This window comes from Capra hircus, chromosome 11 (assembly GCF_001704415.2).
Source record: "Capra hircus breed San Clemente chromosome 11, ASM170441v1, whole genome shotgun sequence".
Lineage (NCBI taxonomy): Eukaryota > Metazoa > Chordata > Mammalia > Artiodactyla > Bovidae > Capra > Capra hircus.
This window is the reverse complement of record NC_030818.1, coordinates 70,298,932-70,320,716: the sequence shown is the minus strand read 5'-3', so window position 1 is coordinate 70,320,716 and position 21,785 is coordinate 70,298,932. Positions and strand designations below refer to the sequence as shown.

The 21,785-nt window shown below is 43.9% G+C and overlaps 1 protein-coding gene across 1 annotated transcript in view; it reads right to left on the bottom strand.

Annotated features, from left to right (window-relative positions):
- ALK (anaplastic lymphoma receptor tyrosine kinase) overlaps positions 1-21,785 on the bottom strand; it is a 728,920-nt gene that overhangs the window by 88,352 nt on the left and 618,783 nt on the right. The window contains exon 9 of the mRNA XM_018055482.1: positions 7,533-7,702. Within this exon, the coding sequence (XP_017910971.1) occupies positions 7,533-7,702 (170 nt within the window). The remainder of the gene's footprint in view (positions 1-7,532; positions 7,703-21,785) is intronic.

Genomic DNA, 21,785 nt, shown 5'->3' with positions numbered 1-21,785 from the left:
CATTCATACCTTAGAATAGAGGAGAAGGGCATGGCAACCCACTCCAGTATTCTTGCCTGGAGGACCCCATGGACACAGAAGCTTGGCAGGCTACAGTCCATAGGATCACAATGAGTTGGGCATGACTGAAACAACTTAGCATGCATGCACGTACGCACCTTAGAATAGATCCTGGAATTGATTTCAGCCTTGAATTATGAAGGTTCTTGGAGAAGACTAATCAATGCTCAGAGTAGCTACATAAGGAATCAGTATTTTCGAATGACAGTCTGATTGATGCCAAAGATGGAGGCTCGATTCCTTGGTTTGACCCATCATACGACACACATACGTATTTTTTCATCAAACATATTTCCCTTTTTTCTATATACCCCAGCATCTGCTGCATGCAGTTAGTGATGGCTAGGTAACTGAGTTGTAGCTAATGGAAAGTGAGCTGATGTGAAGACTCATAAAAATCTTCCTATGCAAGGATCCTCCAGTCCTCTTTCCTCATTGGCTGTCTGGAGGCAAAGGAGTCAGAACTGGAGAAAAGGATGGATCCACAGAGAGAAAGAAGCTGGATCTTTGAATGACCAGATGGAAGGCTACTCGCCAACTGGCACATTCATTTTTGCTTTCATATGAGTCAGAAATATGTTTCTTTTTGTACAGCCCAAGGATTGGAGGTTTAATGTTATTCTGGGTAGTGTTATCCCAACTACCATATCGTGTATCACAAGCCTAGTTACCAAAGTGTGTTCAATGCACCCAACATGGTTGGGTCAATGACTAACCGCCCCTGGGGGTGGGGTGCAGGATAAAGTTAGCCCTAGGCTGGCTGCAGGCCTCCCTGCAGCTGCAGGCTTCTCCCTGCACATGTGCACTACTGCAGGACGAAGGACAAGCTGGGGGAGGCAGAATGGGCTTTAAGGAGTGGGGTCTAGTGCTCTAAGGTGCTAGTTCCTCCTCCTTCTGGGAAGTTAAGGATAGCAAGGGCAAGTGACTCGTGAAAAGCTTGAGCTTGATGGGCTTGGGTGTGCATGCTCAGTCACTCAGTTTTGTCCAACCCTTTGTGACCCCGTAGACTATAGCCTGCCAGGCTCATCTGTCCATGGAATTCTCCAGGCAAGAATACTAGAGTGGGTTACCATTCCCTTCTCTGGGATCTTCCCAACCCAGGGATCAAACCCACATCTCCTGCACTGCAGGCAGACTCGTTACTGTCTGAGCCACCAGGGAAGCATCAAAGGCATACCAGAGTGGTGATTTAAACAGGCACATGGTGACCGGCACAATTTTTCCAGTGGTCATGTATGGATGTGAGAGTTGGACTATAAAGAAAGCTGAGCGCTGAAGAATTGATGCTTTTGAACTGTGGTGTTGGAGAAGACTCTTGAGAGTCCCTTGGACTGTAAGGAGATCCAACCAGTCCATCCTAAAGGAGATCAGTCCTGTGTGTTCATTGGAAGGACTGATGTTGAAGCTGAAACTCCAATACTCTGGCCACCTGATGTAAAGAGCCGACTTATTTGAAAAGACCCTGATGCTGGGAGGGATTGGGGGCAGGAGGAGAAGGGGATGACAGAGGATGAGATGGTGGGATGGCATCACTGACTGAAAAGGACATGAGTTTGGGTAAACTTTGGGAGCTGGTGATGGACAAGGAGGCCTGGCAAGCCGTGGTTCATGAGATCACAAAGAGTCGGACATGACTGAGCAACTGAACTGAACTGAACTGAACTGACCGGCACAATGGCCTGGAAGGAAGTGGGTAGAATCTTCTTTGGTGGTGATGCTGGTTGGCTGGAGGTGTGAAAGAAGGAAGGCAGGGAGGGTAGTGCTGGGCAGGGAGAGGTCTTTAGCAGGAGCTGGTGGTAGGGAATTAAGATGATGGATTTCAAAGAGTGGATGAGGTAAAGGAAACTAACTCAAAATGAGTAAGAGGTGTAGCCTGAAAAAAAACCCAAACCAAAATATTTTGTTAATTATAATGGCTACCATCTACCAAGTTTTCAACTACATGTCAAGCACATTTCTTCACATATGTACATAGGAAGCAGACTAGCCTCGGGATCAAGGGAAAATTATTTCTCCTCTTTAGACCTCAGTTCCTCTTATTAAAAAGAGGATTAATTATAGAATCTATCCCAAGCAACTGTTTTAAGGTTGAAATGAGATAATGCATGTTAAGCACCTGTTACAGTGACAGCCAGGCAGTGAGTACTCAACAAATGTTAGTTCTAATCATTGTCTACAGTTTCCATGGCTCTATGAGGAAGTTGTGATTCAACTTACAAAAATATGAATCAAATACAACTTTTTCAGGAATGTACCTAGGCCTGCAAAATAAGGTTTGTTAGAAATCTCTGGATTTCCACTCACTGTGTACTTCTCTATTCAGGTGAGAATAAGTAATGAAAATGTCCCTCTCATGTGGGTCTCATCACAGAAGACACTACACAAAGAGCATTGTGTACGTAAAATGGGGATTCTGTAGATGAGAAACAAGAGCATATTAGGAGAAAAACCTTGCCTCTGTGGAGTTTCTGGGCTAAGTACATGAAGCCATAACTCTCAGCCCAACTGATCCCGTTTAAAAAATGTGTTTGTGAAGCATATCACTTGTCATTAGGACAAAGGCTGCAGAGGGAACAGACATGTAAATATCTCCAGAGGGAACATTTTCTTCTTGTTAGACTGTGTATTTAGTGAGCAGCTAAAAGCCTTTATAATGATAATGCTAGCGAATGAAGCCTACACATGTGTGATAAGTTACGTACGTTCTATTTGGCTGTATGATGCAGTGATTTGTGGGGCACAGTTTGATCCATGGTGTTTCCAAATCCACTTCATAATGAGTTCAACTTAGCACCTGCTTCTGTGCTGTAAGCATGTCAAAGCTTAGCATGGTGCGGGAGCACTGTGCTTAACTTACTAGGATATATCATTATAAAGAGGAAAACTAGGGTATGTCCCTGCAAGAGGCTAAAAATTAGAATAAGGGGAGAGAACTCGTCCTTTTTATTTTTTTTTCTATTTTGAGCAAAGGTAGAATTAATTCTTGTGGTAAGAGTGGCAGTTGAATGGCAGGGCGAGGAGGGAAGCTGATGAGGTGGGGAGAGAATAGAGAAAGCGGTTATATGAGTTAGAGGTAAAGTAACAAGATAACTTTTAAGCCCACATCAAGCCGGTGTTTGAATTAGTGCTGTCCTTCAAAATTACCTTGAGAGCACACATCTGTATTCCAGGGATGTTACCACTGCTCAAAACATCTTGGGCACTTACTGCTCTTGGAGATTTCTCTTGTTACTATTTATAGTAGGTTGTAAAGTTAATACCATTTCATAACGATGACAGACTATAGCATTATTTCTATTACTTTGCCTGTTTGTAAATGGACAGGAGAAATATCCTTCCATGGATCAATGCCTCCCTGTCAGCTGCCTTTATATACCTATGGCATATTCTCTGAGTCTTCATGGAAGGACTACTGTGTGGTGGGAACCATCTGAATATAGCTCTCAAGTGCTCAGTTCTGGATCTCCCTACTTACAAGGACCAGGGCACACAATTAAGATCAAAGTCTTTTTTACAAAGTGATCCTGACAGGTCAGTGCCCAGAGACAAAGGAAGCACAGGCACCAGGCAAGTGTCTAAAGAAAATACCTTGTCACAAGAGTAACAATTGCTGTTTGGGTTCATCTGATGGGACAAAGGCATTGCTTTGATATACAGAACTCTGTGTAGTAGTATTTCTTATAACGTGATTTTATCTGCTCTGTTAGATGCAGGTTGAACAGTGGAGGAATGTTAGATGGATTCCAACAAGTGAAATTCTCACTTAATTCAGCCAGAATTTGAGAATACAGCAATTTCTCTCAATACTTCATTCTGTCAACAAGCATCTATTGGGCATACTATGTGGTAGGTATGGTACTAGATGATTAGGAAGCAGTACAGTATAAGTTCGACCTGATTCCTGCCTCGTTGATGTGTGTATTCAGATAACAAAAAACAGATATCACTGAGTGACAAGGTATTATAGGAGTGTTTCAAGAACCATGAGACTATATTGTAGGTATACTATATAGTCTAGGGATTTTGTGAGGCTTCTTTGAAAAGCTAAGGAAAAGTAGCAGTCAGGAAGATGGAAGGTGGAAGAACATGGCATGTAGAGGGAACGGCAGGTGCAAAAGTCTGGAAGTAAGAACTTACCACGGTGCAATTGAGTTGAAAGAAGCTTAATGAGGTTAGCAGGTAGAATAACAGAAGAATAGTATAAAAAGAGGCTGGTGAGATTATGGTTGGGTAGATCACATGTGGGGCTAAATGAAAAGTCTTTTAAAGGAAATTGAAAGGCACTCAAAAAACCACAGAAGCCATGGAAGCATGTTACAAATGGGAAATGATTAGATTTACATTTCAAAAAGTTTATTCCAGCTTCCTTGTGCAGACTGGATTGGGTGGGGATAAGACATGCAGGCAAGGAGAGAAGACTGGATGTCACTCCCATGTCTAGGCAGGCACTAGTTTCATGTAATACCCGGGGGCTATGAGAAATGTCCAGAGCCTGGGCGCTCTTTAGGGCTAATCTTGAAGCACTAATAAAGTTGCTTTTAAAACTTGGTAATGTGCAGAGGTTGGGCAACCTCGGAGCAGATAGTGGTTTGGGACAGCACAGGGAATGAAGTCCTCGCCCTCTAAAGGGCCATGACTGGGGAGCTGTCCAGGAGGCAGGTGCTGAATAACTGAAGCAAGGACTTGCCTAACGATACTTCATGGGATGTGGGCAGATGGTAAGGTGCTAACACCTACCTCAGGGTCAGGAGGAAGGGAGTTAACCTTTGTTTTTTTTGTTTTGTTTTGTTTTGTTTCGTTTTGTTTTTATCCATTTTCTTTTTCTCTTTCCCTCATTTATTTCCTTCCTCTACCTTCACCGTCCTCCCATTTTCATTTTCTGGAGATCCAGGCAGCTACAGTACACTGTCTGAAAGTAAGAAGGATAATGTGCTTTCCCTTATAAGATGCCTACAGAGCATTGATGATCACAAATTCATAAGAGCCCTAACCCCCACCCTAGGATTTCATTACTGGTTACTATTGCTAAATTGGCCATCTTAGCCTCTTCTGAGGATTTAGATGGGGAGATATTATTATTACTACTAAACCATTGTTATTATTAGTAGTTATTACTAAGCATTTACTGTGTGCCAGGCAGCTCACCAAGCACTTTACTTCTCCAAGCCTAAGAGGTAGACTTTATTATCTCTGTATAATTGAATATGGCTTGACTTAGAAGATTGGAGTTTGCGGTTTGTTCCATTTATTCAATAAATTATCTGAGACCATAAACTAAGGGATGATGATGGAGGGTGTGGGAAATAAAACTTACTGATATGTACTAGACATAGATGCTTTTGACAGTCATTTTAGTCTTATAATAATCCTGTAAAGTTGTACTGGTATTATGCTCATGTTGCAGTTGTGGGTGCAGTTGCAGGCCCAGAGAGGTTCAGCTGGCTGAGGTCACACAGCTAGTAGGTGGCTGAGCCAGTTCTTAAACTTGGGACTCTCTGACTTTAAAGCCTGTGCGCTGCCATGCACAGTTCTTCAGTTTTATGGGGCAGCCACACATACAGTCGAGGTGGATTTTAGCATGTGAAAACTGCTCTGCCTCCTTCTCCTGCAGTTCCATTGCCTCAGGGTCTGGATGCCTTCCTCTATCACCTCTAGTTCCAGGGAGGGGGAGGCCAGCCTCCCACATCAGAGCATGTCAGTGGCGTGCAGGCTCCTGGTGCACAGGACCACTCACATAATTGCACATTTATTAGGTCACGAGGCATCATCCAACTAGGCTGGCCTTTGTCTCAATCCCCACTGGACAGTTTGGTCTCACTATTAATATTGGAAATGTCAGGCTGGTAAACATCTTTTAACAGGAAGGAGGGAGGCTGAGAACAAAGTCTCCTTCAAACAAAACTTGAGCCGATGGAAGTGAACAGAGTCAACATCTTACTGGCCTTAAATCCCCTGGAGTGGCTATGAAAGAGAGAGGACTAGCTGGATTGAGGGGAAAAAAAACCTTTTGATTCATCTGAATTAATTTAGCATCTCCCAGAAGGGAGGACTCTGGCATAACCTGCCTGTTCTCCATCCCCTGCACACAGCCCCCAGAATCCCAAAGGACAAAAGACTAGTCTAGGGTGAGGGTGCCCACGCTGCCCCTTCCTCCACTTTAATTAAATCCATTTGTCCTGAGGGCAGCGCTGAGCCCTGGGATGTCCGAGAGCTTTGATCTTTCACCCATTTACATCCGAAGGAGTGGGGAGCTGGTGCTCAGAGGCCGACGGCGTTTTCCTGTGACAGCTCAGCTTGAGTTACGAGCTCTTAGAAATCAGCAGACTGAAGTCTGGGTGAAGAATTTGAGACTCAGCTTTATATTCACAAACCGTACCAACTGGCATCACCCTCCCCTTTACCTGAAGCCCTTTGCCCTCATTTATCAAAGGAGCCACTAGGACGGCAAACTGGGGAGTCGAACGCAGAGGCTGCTCTGGATCATCCAGTTTGACATTTAGCCTGTTAAAGATGGCTTAAAGATCCCTTCAGGATCCATTTACCGGGCCCATTTATATACATGACTCCCTCCCTGCTTCCTTACTTTTTGGTCTGGAACAGATCAGCTCCAGTCATTGAGGGTTCAGTGTGACACAGCAGAGCACCACGTGAGCAGCTAGGGTGGTCAGGCACTGCTTGCTCCAGGCTGACTGCAGGTGGCAGACTGGTGCCATCCTGGGCAGACAAGTGGCAGCCGAGCAGTTACCGCTCCATTTCAGAGCCACAAGGCATTAAGGATCTTGTAATCCAACCCTCTCAGTTGAAGATGAGGAGACTGAGGCCCAGAGGAGTTCAAGGTTACAAAGGTCATTAGTCTTAGAATCTAACTAGGAATCTGGGCCTCTGGTATAAGCACTCCCTTGTTTACTGAATAATTCTTATTCACCTGCCTTGGGGATCAGACTTCTAGGAGCACTGGACTGGGGTTGGCTGGAGCACCTGTCCTCACTCCAGTGCTGACCTGCTGGTGCTTCATCTCTCTGGTTCTCAGTGAAGGAGAACCTTGCCAAAGGGCAGGAACGGGGATACATGAGGCATGTCCCACCTATGTCACAGGTTTCCTTGCCGCTAATAACGAATAACTAAAATGCCAAATGGGAAAGTAAGGCAATATCCATTAATTAAGAGAACATGCCATACACATATAAAGCCTGATTATTATCCTATGAGTTGTTCGGTTTTACTTTTTCCTACAGATACAAGAGGGAGCCAATCAGGCTAGGCCAGAGGTGCGAGAGATGAGTGCTCATTAGCATGGAAATCCCTCAGAGTGTCAGTGCTTCCTGTAGGTCTCCAGAAAGTGTGTGTGTGAGCATTTGTGTGTGCACATGTGTGTGTGAGATCTGGATAGGAGTGGCAGGTGGGCGGACAGGCTCCCTCTTGCATTCTGGCTGACAGAGGAAGAGGGACAGATGGGATGGGTAAAGGCCCACCTGTCGGCCACCTCGAGGAGAGGCAGCACCGTCCACTGCCACAGGCTCAAGCCTTCCAGGGTGGCAACATGCCAGATCATTCGGCTTTGTTCCTTCCCGGTTTTGTTCTCCACCAGCATCAAGGAGACATTTCCCTGCAGGACTCCACGGATGAGCCAGGACATTCGGAGCTGCAAGGAAGAGAGGAGTCAGAAGGACAAGGTGTTACTGTTGAAAGGAAACTGTAGGTCACATTTCTGGAATTCTCAAGGATTTTGCTGGAGACTCAGCCCAGGTCTTCCTGTGAGGAGAGCTGGCCAACCATAGCCTGACTTTATTCATTGTCTCACATTTTCACCAAGGTTCAAGGAGCTGGGAGGGGAAACTGATGGGCAATTTCGGAACTTTGTTCAGGTTGATGGCATCATCTTAAATTTCACAGGCTTCTGCCTTCTAAGATCAGTGGGGTATTAAATGAACTTTCTAAAGAGGATTCAAAGAGTCTTGTCTGTGGTCCCAATCCACTTTGTGACCTTAGGCAAGTGATTTGGTGTTTCAATTTCTTTTAGTGATTCAGGTATCATTGATTTTTATTCCTTTTAAAGACTAATAATCTTATTTGAATGGTACCATGTCATTTGTTAGCTAACTGGAGACCCTATGACTCAATACCTGTGGCCATTGGTGGGCAAGGGTGAGACAAGAATCTACCTATCAACATTTTAAAATATGATTTCTTTCAGAATGAGGGTGTACACTTTGCCTAAAGCAAGATACAATTATATGTTTTCATTGTGTCTTTATTAAAGGTTTCTATGGCATTGTACCCTAAGACATACGAAAGGGAATAACTAATTTATCTCAGAAAGTTTCAGTACAGTCATGCCCAGAGGCAGTATATACTATAAACAAGGTCTCTGGTCTTTGTGCTTAAAATAATAGAGGTTGTATGTTTGATAGAAAGTCTATAGCAACATTTAAAACTTAGGACAACTACAGCATATCACTGCCCTAAATATTCCTGTTCAGATCCTTGTAATAAAAAAGGAAAGGAAGACAATATATGTCCTATAGCAACCTGGAGTTTTCATTGGCTATGGTGCCTCCTTTCTCTGATTCTCATTGTCTGGAGACATGCTTCTCTGTAAATCACTACTCCTTTTCTCTCAGTCTCTAAGTTCACGGTTGCCTCACAGTTTGATTAAAGAGGTTGCATACCATGAAGCACTTGAAGCAGAAGACCCCTCACTCTGTTGCATACCAACGCTTCACTAACAAGCCACGCCTGGCATTGCGGTGCCCATGTGCTCTTCTATTTCTGAGAGCTGAGCCTGGTGAGCCTGGTCTGTATAACCATAGCCTCTTCACTTCTATCTTTCCCATCTCCCTGCATCCTGTGTAGCAAATACTTGTCTCCACTGCCCATCCCTAGCGTAATTTCCCAAATCTGTTACATTTTTTCACGGGCTCCACTCGGTTTTCTTGAGCGGTTTGGATGCCATGGTTGGAAATTTTAACCCTTCTTTTGCTAATGAAGCTCCCTCTGCCCTCAGCTCATCATCCTGCAGTGCCCAGCTTGGGATGATGCTTGCCACATACTTTTTGCTTTTTTTTGCTCCCTGGCCACAGAATGGTGCTGATTTGAACCAGTGGAGCCTCAGTGTCCTGGATGACTGGTGATACTTATTCATCCGCTGGTGATTTCCACAGCTGATTTCTTAACACATGTGGTACAATGGGTGTTTCAAACTCTTCCTCAAACATTGATTTTGTCACCCTCTGGTCCCCAACACCCAATTTATTCTGTTGATTCCTACTGTACTGATGAAGATTTACTACATCAAGTGCATTCTCCTTCAATCTCTTTTTTTCCCATAGCAAAAGTATCTATTTATCCATCTTCTCTCTTCCTTGCCTGTTTTAGAGGAGGATGTACCCTCCGCTTTCTTCTGTGTTAACCCTTTCTCTTTTCACCCTGCAACCGCTGTCCTTCCTTTCTTCAGCACCTTCGAAGTCTCTCTACTTTCTGGCTCCTCTGTCTACAAACAAGATCAAGTTTCACTTCTCCTGGAAAAACATCCTTTATTTGATCCTGCTGGCTGCTCTGGCTTACAGTCTATTTCTATACGTCAATTCACATGTTAACATCTTGGAAAACTGGTATGTAACCACTGCTTCAATTTCCTTGTTGCCCATTCTCGTAAATCCTTTCAACCTGTCTTTTATCCTCATTAGTCTAAAGTAGCATTCACCATGTCCTTTACAACTTACTCATTGTACTCTAGATTCCATAGCCTCCAAACGTGCCTCTCTATCCATTCTTTCTCCCTTCTAAATTCTTTTGTATCCCTGTCACATTTTCCTGTTTATCACTGCCATCTGTGACTCTTCAATGGTTTCTCACTTTCTATCAATTAATAGCAAGCCATTCACATTCCTCTATAATCTAGGCAAATCAACTTTCCAGTCATTCAATAGATGTTTATTGAGTACTTTTGCTGAGCTACATGTATCATCCTAGGATGGTCTAAGAGCTCTGGAGTCTGAGAGATCTGGATGCAAAACTTGTTCCTGCCACTTCGGTAAATGTGAAGCTCAGTTCTCTATTCTCTAAGATGGGAATTATTTTAAACTTACAAGGTTATAGAGACAACTGAATGAGGTAATAAATAGTGGAACAAAAGGTTAAAAAGGAATTCTCGTTGAAGCACAGAGGCAATAGATACTGCATTTCAATGGAAAGTCTGACAGCACAGTGCGGTACAGGGCTTTCAAGAGAGGTGGATGAAAACAGGGTACACAATTCTTTATCCCTCGTCCATACATTGGATGTAAAAAGAGTTGGTGGCTGACTACTAGGAGAGAGTTTTGGGAAAGTGCTTTTGGTGTATCGTGAGTTCCACCTCACTTTGAGGAAGGCTGTCTCTTCACCCCAACTGATGAGAGAGTGGTTTCAAGGATCCCACATCAAGTACTCGACATTCACCCCCTGCAATTTGGGAGCACAGTGGATTAGTGTCTATCTCTCATCTGGAAAAACCTGAAGTGTAAACAAGAGGGTGGTTAACTTCTCTGATGGCAGAACAGAGGCAGAGTGACAATTTTGGGTGGCTTGCATTCCCAGAGTTTGCAGAGGCAAAAGGGAAAAAAAAAAAGAAAGGCTTGCACGTAGGCTACACTAGAGTGAGCTGTGTACACAGGAGCCCATGTCAGTCATTTCAGATCTCACCTGAGAGGGCTGTTTGGAGGGGAAAATATAATTCAGCAGAAAGCAGCTGCAGGTATACTGAGATGCTCAAGGGCAGGGGAAGGACTAAGTGTCCACCTGGACGGGAGAGACACATATGCCCTAGCCGAGGCAACAGATGCCCAGCCACAGCAGAGGGACTGGGGAAAAAGCAGATCTCCAAAGAAACCACAGATATCTCCCCTGTAAGAAATAGTAAATTCTTAAATACTTGTCATGTCTGGAGAATACCAGTGAAGATCACCACAACGGGCTGGGCCCAGTAAGAGATTCCCTGTTCCCCTTATCTCTTCTCCTTCCCCACACTTAAGATCTTGAAGGGTCAGTTAGCAAGAAGAGGAGGAGAGTTGGGTGATGAAGAGAGAGATCAATGACCACCCTCTCCCCGATTTCAGGCTTTTCATCTGCAATAAGGCCAAGCATGGTGGGTGGGGGGGAAAGGATGAAGCCCGGACATCAAAGTGAGAGGGAAGTTTTGTTTTCTACATAGGCCTGTGTTTTGGGTTTTGAAGTGACTTTAGGTCTGCGTTACCTTAGAGTGACCAGGTAAGTAGTGGGATCTGCTCAAGTTTTTACCCAGGAGTCCACACGTGGAGGCTCAATGAAGTGGGTTCCTAGATCCCCCCCCACTAGCCTACATGCCAGATTTGCACTTGCCATTCATTTTTCTGCTTCTGTGCTTTTGATCCTTCCATTCTTCTACCTGCTATTTCCTTCTTGCCACTTATAAAAAATAAACCTTTTTGTTCATGGAGCCATTTCTTATCTGTCTCAGAAATGACCTCCCACTCATCTGAAATCTTATAACTGAGGCTGGTGGGGCCATCACAGGGTATAGCTCTGCCACCTTGTTTTCCCTCCCTACCGTCAGCCCTCTTGGGCCACTAGTTCCTTCAAAGCAGGGACTGCTTTATTGACCTTGAATTCACAGTGGTTGTCAAGTGTACGCACATGACAGGCACGGATCAATGTCAAAAGGAACAAAAATGTCCACATACACAGGAAAACCCTCCTCTTTACCAGGTCCTCCTCTCAGGGACGCAAACCAGCTCTGCATCCTGTGATGCTCCTTAGCATTTTCCTGCATTCCAGGGGTCGGGTTCCAGGAAAGCGGGGAGGGTCTACCCACTTCACAGCCAATGACTCTAGTCAAAACTGCATACCTCTCGGCTGCTCTTAGGAAACTACATTTGAAGTTGATTCTGTTAGTGGTATGAACATGTTGGTGAGATACAGTCCTGTCTCATAGACACTGGGTGCCACTGGCCAGTGACTGTTGAGCTTTCTCCATCTTTCTGCACTATTCACTATATCTTATGACAGTAAGCCTAGGCAAGAGAGAACTGGGATGGCTGCCAAGAGATGGTGCTAAGGATGGCGTCCTGAGCTCCTGAGGCGGTGACCCAGGATCCCTCTTGAAAGAGATGACCATTTGCTCATTCAGCAAATGATTATTGCGTATCTACTCTGAACTGATTACGCATATCTTCCCTGTCTTCAAGGAGTTTATTATCCGGTGAGGAAGTCTGAATTTAAATGAATAATGGCAACTGTGCTGGGTATGGCAAGAGGGAAAATAATCAGAGCCACTCGACAGTGTAGACATAAGACAGTCAAGACACCTGACGTAAGACAGTCAGGACTTGGGTTAAGATGGCCACTTGATCCAACTGTTCAGTGCTATGGATAAAGAGAAGAATTAAACTTTCATTTTACAGTACTATCATCTATTTAGAAAACATATATCTATAGCCAAACTCAAGCCCAGGGATGCACTGTCTGAGTTTCAGCAAAGTCTAGTTCTAGAAACAAATGCAAAAGGTTTGGAGTAAGATTGCCTACTGGTAGCCAGTGAGCAGCCAGCAAAGCTTGTTTTTTGGCCATTTATGTTTTTATCCATTGACTATTTGGTAAGATGATGTATCCAGGCAGATGCTGTTCTTTCTCAAGATGCAGGCAGCGCAGAACCTATAGTCTTTCGCTTAACCGTCTTCACCTGTACTTTTCCCAGTGATTCCAGATTCTGCCGCTAAGAGTCAGTCAGTGCTTTGCTACTCAGGGAGTGATCTTCAGACTGGCATCATCCATGTTACCTGGGAACTTGTTACAGGTACAGAATCTTTGGCTTGGCCCCAACCCTACTGCATTAAAATCTGCAGAGAAGCCTGGTACTAGAGAACAGCCTCTAGGGCTTTGTCCTTGTGCTCCTACCACTCACTCCATTTCCTTTCTAGAAAGTACTAGAAGAATCTTTGTATCAACATTCATTCTCCAGTGGCTTGTCAGACTATCTTTGTTTCCTTGCCTGTTGACAATGGGATTACTTGGAGTTTGTGCTCCAAGGCCAACAAAAATTAACTGTATGACTTTAAGCCAACCACTTACCCTTTCTGAATCTCTGTTTTCTTAAAGACAAATTTATGATAATAACCATATCTTCCCTGTTGGCCTTAAAAGGTGGTTATAAAGATTAAAAGAAATAAAGAACATGAAAGTAGAGCTCACACTATGGTGAATGAAATGGTTAAACAGGGGGTTTTCAACCTTCATGGCAGATTAGAATCACCTGGAAGTTTCTTGCTCCTCCACACCTTGTACTCCACCCCCAGAAGCTCTGACTTAATTAGCCTTGGATAGCTCCTGGGCATTGGCCACTCTTCAGATCTCTCCAGGTGATTCTAAAGTGCAGCCTAGGCTGAGATCACTGGGGAGAGCAAGCTACTTTGTGCAGGAAGCAGCCTGCCCTTCTTGGTGGGGGGTCCATTTTCATCTTGGACTTTGAGTAGGAAGCAATTTGTAAATAGCTAAAAAATGACTTATGATGTGCCCACCATCACGAAGGTAAAGAGTGGTTTTCCTGCAGTGGGGGAGGATGTATTCCTCAGCAGAAGGTCCTCACATGGCTGCTACATTACCCCTGGACAAAGACTCAGAATGACCTTGACAGTGAGAGATTTGTGGGCTTAGAGTGAATAGGGATGATCTGAGGATACAAACAGGACCACAACTTTCATCTTGGACCTGCAGCGTAAGGTCCTCTCCAGTTTCGTAGAAGGACTGGACGACTGATGTCAGTTCTTACAGAATATCTCTTATTAATTACTTGTATCTAAGAACATGACTTAGTAACTGAGCATGCAACTATACAGAGGAACTATATGCAATTCCCAGAATAGACAGAAGGCTCAAGTCCTTTTCAAACTCTTCCATTTTCCTTATATAGTCCTAGATTCAAAAACCCTTTTGATATCACTTTATACAGATACTCAAATCAGGTAGACTGGTTTGATCTTGACAGTCAAGTTCAGGTACCCAGAGGAGGCAAAAAGCAGTCTTGGAATTTGATCTTAGTAAGACCAACTTCTTTCTAGGTTGCCTATAAGATAAAGCACTTCATTAACTGACTTTTATGAAATATTGGAGAGCTGTACTATGGACTTGTATATATTCTGTCTCGTTTTACACTCATAACATCCCTTCCTACAGAAATGATCATACCCATTTTTTGGATGTGGAATCTAAGACCATGCACATCTTGCACAGCACTAAGCTCATGTACTGCAGACCTGGATTCCATACTGTGTGCTATGCTGTTTCCACCGTGTCTATAGCACTATACAAGTGTAACATATTATGGTGATACTTAAATCTTTTGGGTGTGTTATTGTGAAGGTTTTCTAGATACTTGGTGCTCAAAGTGTGGCCTATGAATCATCAGTATTGGTGTGTCCTGGGAGGTTGTTAGAAATGCAGAGTCTCAGGCCCTACCCTAGACCTGCTGAATCAGGCTTTATATTTTAACAAGGTATTATCACAGAAATAATATTGGGGAGAATAATGGAGATAGTGGATTTTAAGCCATTTGCAACCTTTTTTTCTGCCTCTGCCAGAAAATTAATAGTTACAAATGTGTGTGTGTCTATGGGTATCTCAAATGTATTCACACAAATATGAGAAATGCTATACAAATCCTACATAATGTTTATGGGATGTAAAACTTGTTGGAACCTATAACAATAAAGGTTTTATCCTTCCAAGACCCATTCTAATAGATACAGGCTCTAAGTGACAGCTTTTGACTAATAAATTCTTTTATATGCTGACAGCAAATGAGACAAGTAAAAAGAGACAATGCCAGGACCACGCCACCAGCAATTATATCTTCTGGCTCCAGCCAGCCCTTTCCAGACCTTCCCCCCATCTCCTGGTGGGCCCTGATAGACTTTCCAGTTATGCACCACCAGTGTTTGTCATTTTACTAATTAAAGTTCTGTATGTAAAGCAGGACCAGCCTTGTGGCTAGACTTTAAGCTATTTTTTTTCTCTCATGGCCCTTTCCTCCTCCACAGGTAATTACTGCAATTTTATGTCTAGAATATGCCCCGTGTTTGCTATGAATATCTCATGGGCAACTTCACAAGATTATCTTGAATCCATAAAAAAAAATCAGCATGGAATGTAGGCTGAAGTTAGGCAAAAGAGACCCAATGGTATCAATAATGTCCATTAACATGCAGCACTCTCAAACATAGGGAATGTTATGAGGGGGAGGTGCTATGTTTCTTTGAATTTCTAAAGGGTGGTGTATATTCTAGCAGTAGACACAAAACCAAGGACAGATGCTCTAGTGTGTATTTCATTTCAACAGAAGAAAAAAACACTTTTTAACAGATTGTGATGCTCAGAGATGAGCTAGTTCCTAGTAGGTGGGATGGGTACTCCCCCAGTATTCCCTACACTGGGGGTCATCTAATAGTGACTGGATGGCCAGGACTGGGGATGTTGTCAAGGACATCCAAGCTTTGAATGGAGGTTAAAGCTTCTTTCTAATCTAAGATGCCAGGGCTGTAATTCTGGGTGTGAACCTGTAACTTTAAGAGTTTTTAATGTGGTCTTATTAATTTAACTGAGACTATTGACACTGCAAAACCCAACATTTTGTACACCATCTTCTAATTTACCTGGAAAAAATAAATAACAACTCTCTAGCTATAAATAGCCTAATGGGAAATCAACCCAACTCAGCACGAGGCAGGCCAGATGTGGATTTCTGATAACAAGCAAATAAAATATGCTGGGAAATACTTGCAATTACAGAGGCTTAAGGAATGCTGGATTCCTGGCCATGTAAGAGACTTAAAAGATTGAGATTGTTTCTGAAAACAGCACCCCATGTCTTTCCTTTTTTTCTCAGGCATCACAATGAAGCCAGAGAACACCCAGCCAGGGTCATCCACATGCCCCCTTAGTAAAAACACAGCAAGCAGCGAAGATTATATACAAAAATAATAACTGTGGGATCCCTGGCTGGTGAAGTTACAAAGTTATGGCTATATTATTCCTTCTTTGGCCTTTTCTTTTCTAATATTTTTATAATGAACATCTATTACTTTTGATAACTAGAACAAACTCAGTGTAAAAGCATATTTTTTGAAGAATAATATTGATCTAGGAAAGAATAATATTAAGCAAAGAAAGAAGATACAAAATGCTTATATGGTATGATATCAAATTTATAGAAATCCTTTATCTATCCCTCTGCTCAAATCGACATTTATCTGTCTGGACAGAAATGTACACATATGGTGATAGGGGTTATCTTTGGAGGGTAAGGTTGTGGGCAATTTCAATTTTCTTCTTTATATTTTCCTAATATTCTACAATGAATGTAGAGCACTTTTGTAATCAGAAGAAACAATAAATGCTATATTAAAAAAGGCATCAAGGGAGGATTCTGATATCACTGGAAAGTAGGAAAAGAGTACCATCTTTTCACCACTTTGAGGAGGATCTAGTTCTCTTGCTTGAACTGCGGGCTTTGCAAGGAAGACTAAGGGGAAGTGGGAGCTTCTGGGGAATGAGGTTGGGTCATGCTGTGGCTCTGGAATCAGAAAGAACATTTCTGTCTTTACTTATGACATAATATTGAATCACAAGCTGGAATCAAGATTGCCGGGAGAAATATAAACAACCTCAGATATGTAGATGATACCACTCTAATGGCAGAAAGTGAAGAGGAACTAAAGAGCCTCTTGATGAAGGTGAAAGAGAAGAGTGAAAAAGCTGACTTGAAACTCAATATTCAAAAAGCAAGATCATGGCATCTGGTCCAATCATTTCATGACAAATAGAAGGGGAAAAAGTGGAAGCAATGACAGATTTTATTTTCTTGGGCTCCAAAATCATTGCAGATGGTCACTGCAGCCATGAAATTAAAAGATGTTTGCTTCTTGGAAGGAAAACTATGACCGAACTAGACAGTGTATTAAAAAGCAGAGACATTACTTTGCCAACAAAAGTCTGTACGGTCAAAGCTATGGTTTTTCCAGTAGTCATGTATGGATGTGAGAGTTGGACCATAAAGAAGGCTGGATGCCAAAGAATTGATACTTTTGAGCTGTGGTGCTGGAAAAGACTCCTGAGAGTCCCTTGGACAGCAAGGAGATCCAACCAGTCAATCCCAAAGGAAATCAACCCTGAATATTTATTGGGAGGATTGATGCTGAAGCTGAAGCTCCAATACTTAGGCCACCTGATGCAAAGAGCTGACTCATTTGAAAAGACCCTGATGCTGGGAAAAATTGAAGGCAAAAGTGGATAAGGGTGGCAGAGGATGAGGTGGTTAGATAGCATCACTGACTTAATGGACATGAATTTGAGCAAACTCTGGGAGATAGTAAAGGACAAGGAAGCCTGGTGTGCTGCAGTCTATGGGGTGACAAAGAGTTGGTCACAGCTTCGGGACTGAAAAACAGCAACAACAACAACAACAACAAATCTCAGGGTCTCAGTCTTTATCTGTGAAGTGGGGCTAATCACACTCTCCTTATAGAGTTGCTGGGAGACTTTAGTAAGATTATGTGAGCCCAGTACCCAACTTACCAAATACATTTATCAATGTTAGTTCCTTCCTCCTGTATTGGAAAAAGCAGGCAGGGAATAAGTTTAGAAATAAACAGCTCACACAAACAGAATAGGACAGGATGAAGGATGCTGTATTAAAATTTTCAGTCCAGTGTTTTATCTTCCAGGTCCCCTAAAGGATTATCTTTCCAGTCTATGTGAAGAAAACATGTTTTCTTTTGAGTTACACTGTAATGAGGTGATCTTGAGCGGACAGCCTCCTCTGTGCCTCAGTTTCCCTGTGAGTGATAGAGATGATGCTGAGAAATAGCTTTAGAAATCCTTATGCTGGGGAACAGGATTGATTCAGTGAAATGAAATTCCTACAATCTTCATAAACAGCCATCAGAAAGAATCAGTTCTAATGAGGTGGATGAAACTGGAGCCTATTATACAGAGTGAAGTAAGCCAGAAAGAAAAACACCAATACAGTATACTAACGCATATATATGGAATTTAGAAAGATGGTAACAATAACCCTGTATGCGAAACAGCAAAAGAGACACAGATGTATTGAACAGTCTTTTGGACTCTGTGGGAGAGGGTGAGGGTGGGATGATATGGGAGAATGGCGTTGAAACATGTATGTTATCAAAGGTGAAATGAATCGCCAGTCCAGGTTCGATGTATGAGGCAGGGTGCGCGGGGCTGGTGCACTGGGATGACCCAGAGGGATGGGATGGGGAGGGAGGTGGAAGGGGGATTCAGGATGGGGAGCACATGTACACCCATGGCAGATCATGTCAATGTACGGCAAAACCAATACAATATTGTAAAGTTAAAAAAATGAATAAATAAAACTGAGATAAAAAAGAAAAAAAAGAAAGAGAATGGACTTCAGGCATCTCCAGTTGTCTACAGGACCCACAGCCACTCAGAGAGTATATTTATTCCCTGGGGAGAGTGTGCCTTCAGCAGGTTGGCCCCTATGCATCCTGGCCACATGAATGATCGCCACTAGTGGGAGCCACGAGGGCGTTTGATTAACAGATAGACTTGGAATGGGACCTAAACCTAAATCTCCGCCAAGTGCCCGGGAGGTTTTTTATTCACACCCGTGAGCCTTGACAGTAATTCTTCTATGCCTCAGTTTCATCATGTAATGGCTGAGGTATTAATTTTGAATGACTCAAAGGTATTAAATTAATTATGTCCGACTGTAATTACAATGACTGTTGATTACTTTAGCCCATTAGCATGTGTTCTGGCAGCATCAACCACATCGCAGGAAGTGGTGACAGAATGCTAGGTTCCAGCGGCTTCCCAGCTCTAGGTACTAAGGTAAGAAAGATTTTGGCCCCGGATCTCAGCAGGGCCGTGTTTGTTGGGTCCTTGAGACTCAATGAGGAGTCACCTTGTTTGTGCTCATCCTGGACCATGGCCATGCTCACGATTGAGAGGCTGCACAATTAATTAATTAATTAGGATGAAGCAGGTTCGTTGGGCACATCCCCCTGGCTCTAATGATTGGCATTGTGCAAAATAATGCTCCCAAGCTGCCTGCATTGCTAATTGACTCAGAGGAGAAATAAGAATATAGCCTGTCTGAATTTATGTCAGCAGCGACTTCTTCACACCTATGCAGAGTAAGAAGAGGGATCGTAATAATTGCTGCCATTCATAAAAGATTGAAGAGAATACAAAGAGTTTTTGCATTTTAATCTAATTCTCGCAGCAAGTAACACAGGCATTTTTATTCCCAACTAGGGATACTGACTGACTTGAGGTCCTATGGCTCATTACATGGCAGTGTTGAGACTCACACTCAGGCGACCTGAGTCAAGTCCAGGGACATTAAGAGTGTTTGCAGGATTGGCCTAGGAGTTGGACAGACCTGTTTTGAATCCTGGTTCTGCCTCTTAATAGCAAGTCACTAGCAAGTCACTTAAGCTTTTGAAGTCCCAGGTTCTGCTTCAGTAAATGGGGCAGCAATTCCTTACAAGTCTCTTTTGGCAATGAGATAAGGCAAGCGGCCTGCTTAGCACAGTGCCAGCCACATGGGAGGGGATCACTGTTTAAAAAAAAAACAGTAGTCCTCTTCTCAGCCATTTCACTTTCTGTAGTTTCAGTTTCCCGAGGTCAACTTCAGTCCAAAACTATTATATGGAAAATTCCAGAAAAAAAAATTCTTAAGTTTTAAATTCTGTGCCATTCTGAGTAGCAGCTCAAAACAATGAAAACTCATGCTGACCCCCTCTGTCTCACCTGAGACATGAATCGTCTCTTTGGCCACTGTGTCCATGCTGTACACACTACCCAGCTGCTAGTATAGGAGAAATATAGGGTATACAGGGTTTGGCACTGTCCGTGGTTCCAGGCCTCTGCTAGTGGTCTTAGAGCGTATCCCCTTCTTTGAAGAGGGATGGGTACTGCACTCCTTTAGTTACTTTATGGTTACTAAGGGTCCCTCCCTTAGCCCCAGACTAAGGAAGGTTTCTTTCTCCTAGGAGTACAAAGATTGAGGGTGTTTGAGGGCTCTAGTTAAGAATTTTGGCTTGCGTTTTGTAACATAGCCAAGTGATTCATAAGTAACTTGGAGACCAGGACCTGTCATATTGGAAGTCAGTGTTCTTAGTTTTCTGCTGAATAAACATTCTAAAAAGATCCCAGATTCCTGTGGTCTGTCTCCTGGCTGGTTACATGGTGGGTTTGAGAGGAACACTTGCTGGCTCACCGCCTGAGTGAGGACCTCCCACTAGCCTTCTGTGTGTCCGTCCAGCCCAGCCAAGTGCCATGCTACCTTTCTGGCCCTGTCCTGGCAGCTGCCACGCTTCTTGTCCTGAGGGTGAGGACTCTCGCTTAACTCTCCAGATGGAGGGTCGTTGGATAGAGCAGGTCCAGCCTTTGATCTTGGAGTCATCACAAAAGTCAGATACTAATAGTAACAGCAGCAGTTACCTGCGGTGCAGGAGCTGCAGGAGACGTGGGTTCAATCCCTGGGTCAGGGAGATCCCCTGGAGGAGGAAATGGCAACCTACTCCAGTATTCTCGCCTGGAGAATCCCATGGACAGAGGAGCCTGGCGTGCTACAGTCCATGGGGTTGCAAAGAGTCAGACACAACTTAGCACACATGTATTCACACAGCAATGGAGAAGCAGAAACCACACTTATTCAACATCTACTGTGGCCAGATCCAGGCTGGGCGCTTTTCTAACTTGTCTACTTGTTTCTCCCAACAGCCCTGCAGAGGACACTGAGGCTGGGAAAAGTGAGGTGACTTGCCCAAGGTCACCCTGCTAGAAAGTGGCAGGATTCTACCAAGGGCTGCAGGACCTCAAGGAGCTGCTCCAACCACCACACCACACTGCCTTCATGATGCTCCTTTTGCCCTGGCCCCAGATGGCCAGCTGGGTTCCTCTAGACACAGGAGATGTCATGCTTGTTGGGCCATGGAACAGGAGGGAGGCAGCTGCCTGGGGCCACCATGCTGCTCTGACTTGCTTCAGATGTCAGTGTCACCTCACGGGAGCCAGAGGGAAACTGTGCTTCTTGCCGGGCCCACCATGATGTCCTGGGCAGGGATGGACCACCCAGCTGGGTGTTGCATAGCTACCATGGAGTTCTGTCTCTGCTTCTTCAAGGCTCCCCAAAGCAAGAAGAGGAGGGGTGCAGAGAACAGAGGGTGTGAACACAAGCCCTGGTGAGTCTAGCTGCATTTGCTCTTGATTTAGGCAAACACTGAAGCCTGGAACTATCCAAAGATGAGAGGGATTTGCTGCTGAGTTGGTGAGCATTCTGTCACCGCAGCGGATGTTACAGTGTTAGATGAGATGGGAGTTGGATATCCAGTCCAACTCAGGTTAGTGGAGGGATCTAGGGAGGGTATTGCCCCAGTCTGCCCCTAAGCTTGCCACCGGGCCCTCACTGTTTACAGAGAGGGTCTCTACGGTCACCAAAGGTGTCTGTGCAGCATCTCTTGGCCACACAGGGGCAAAGGCTGTCCTAGGTAGACTCAGCAGGAAACTGCTTGTTCCTCTACCAGGCAACACTCTGCAGAGGCCCAGGGGAGGACAGTGAATAGGAAGAGGGCAAGGGGCACTTTCCTTCCCCCAGGCGGGCACACGTTCGATGCAGAAGATGGGGTGGATTCGGGACACAACAGCTTTATTCAGGATCAAGCTCA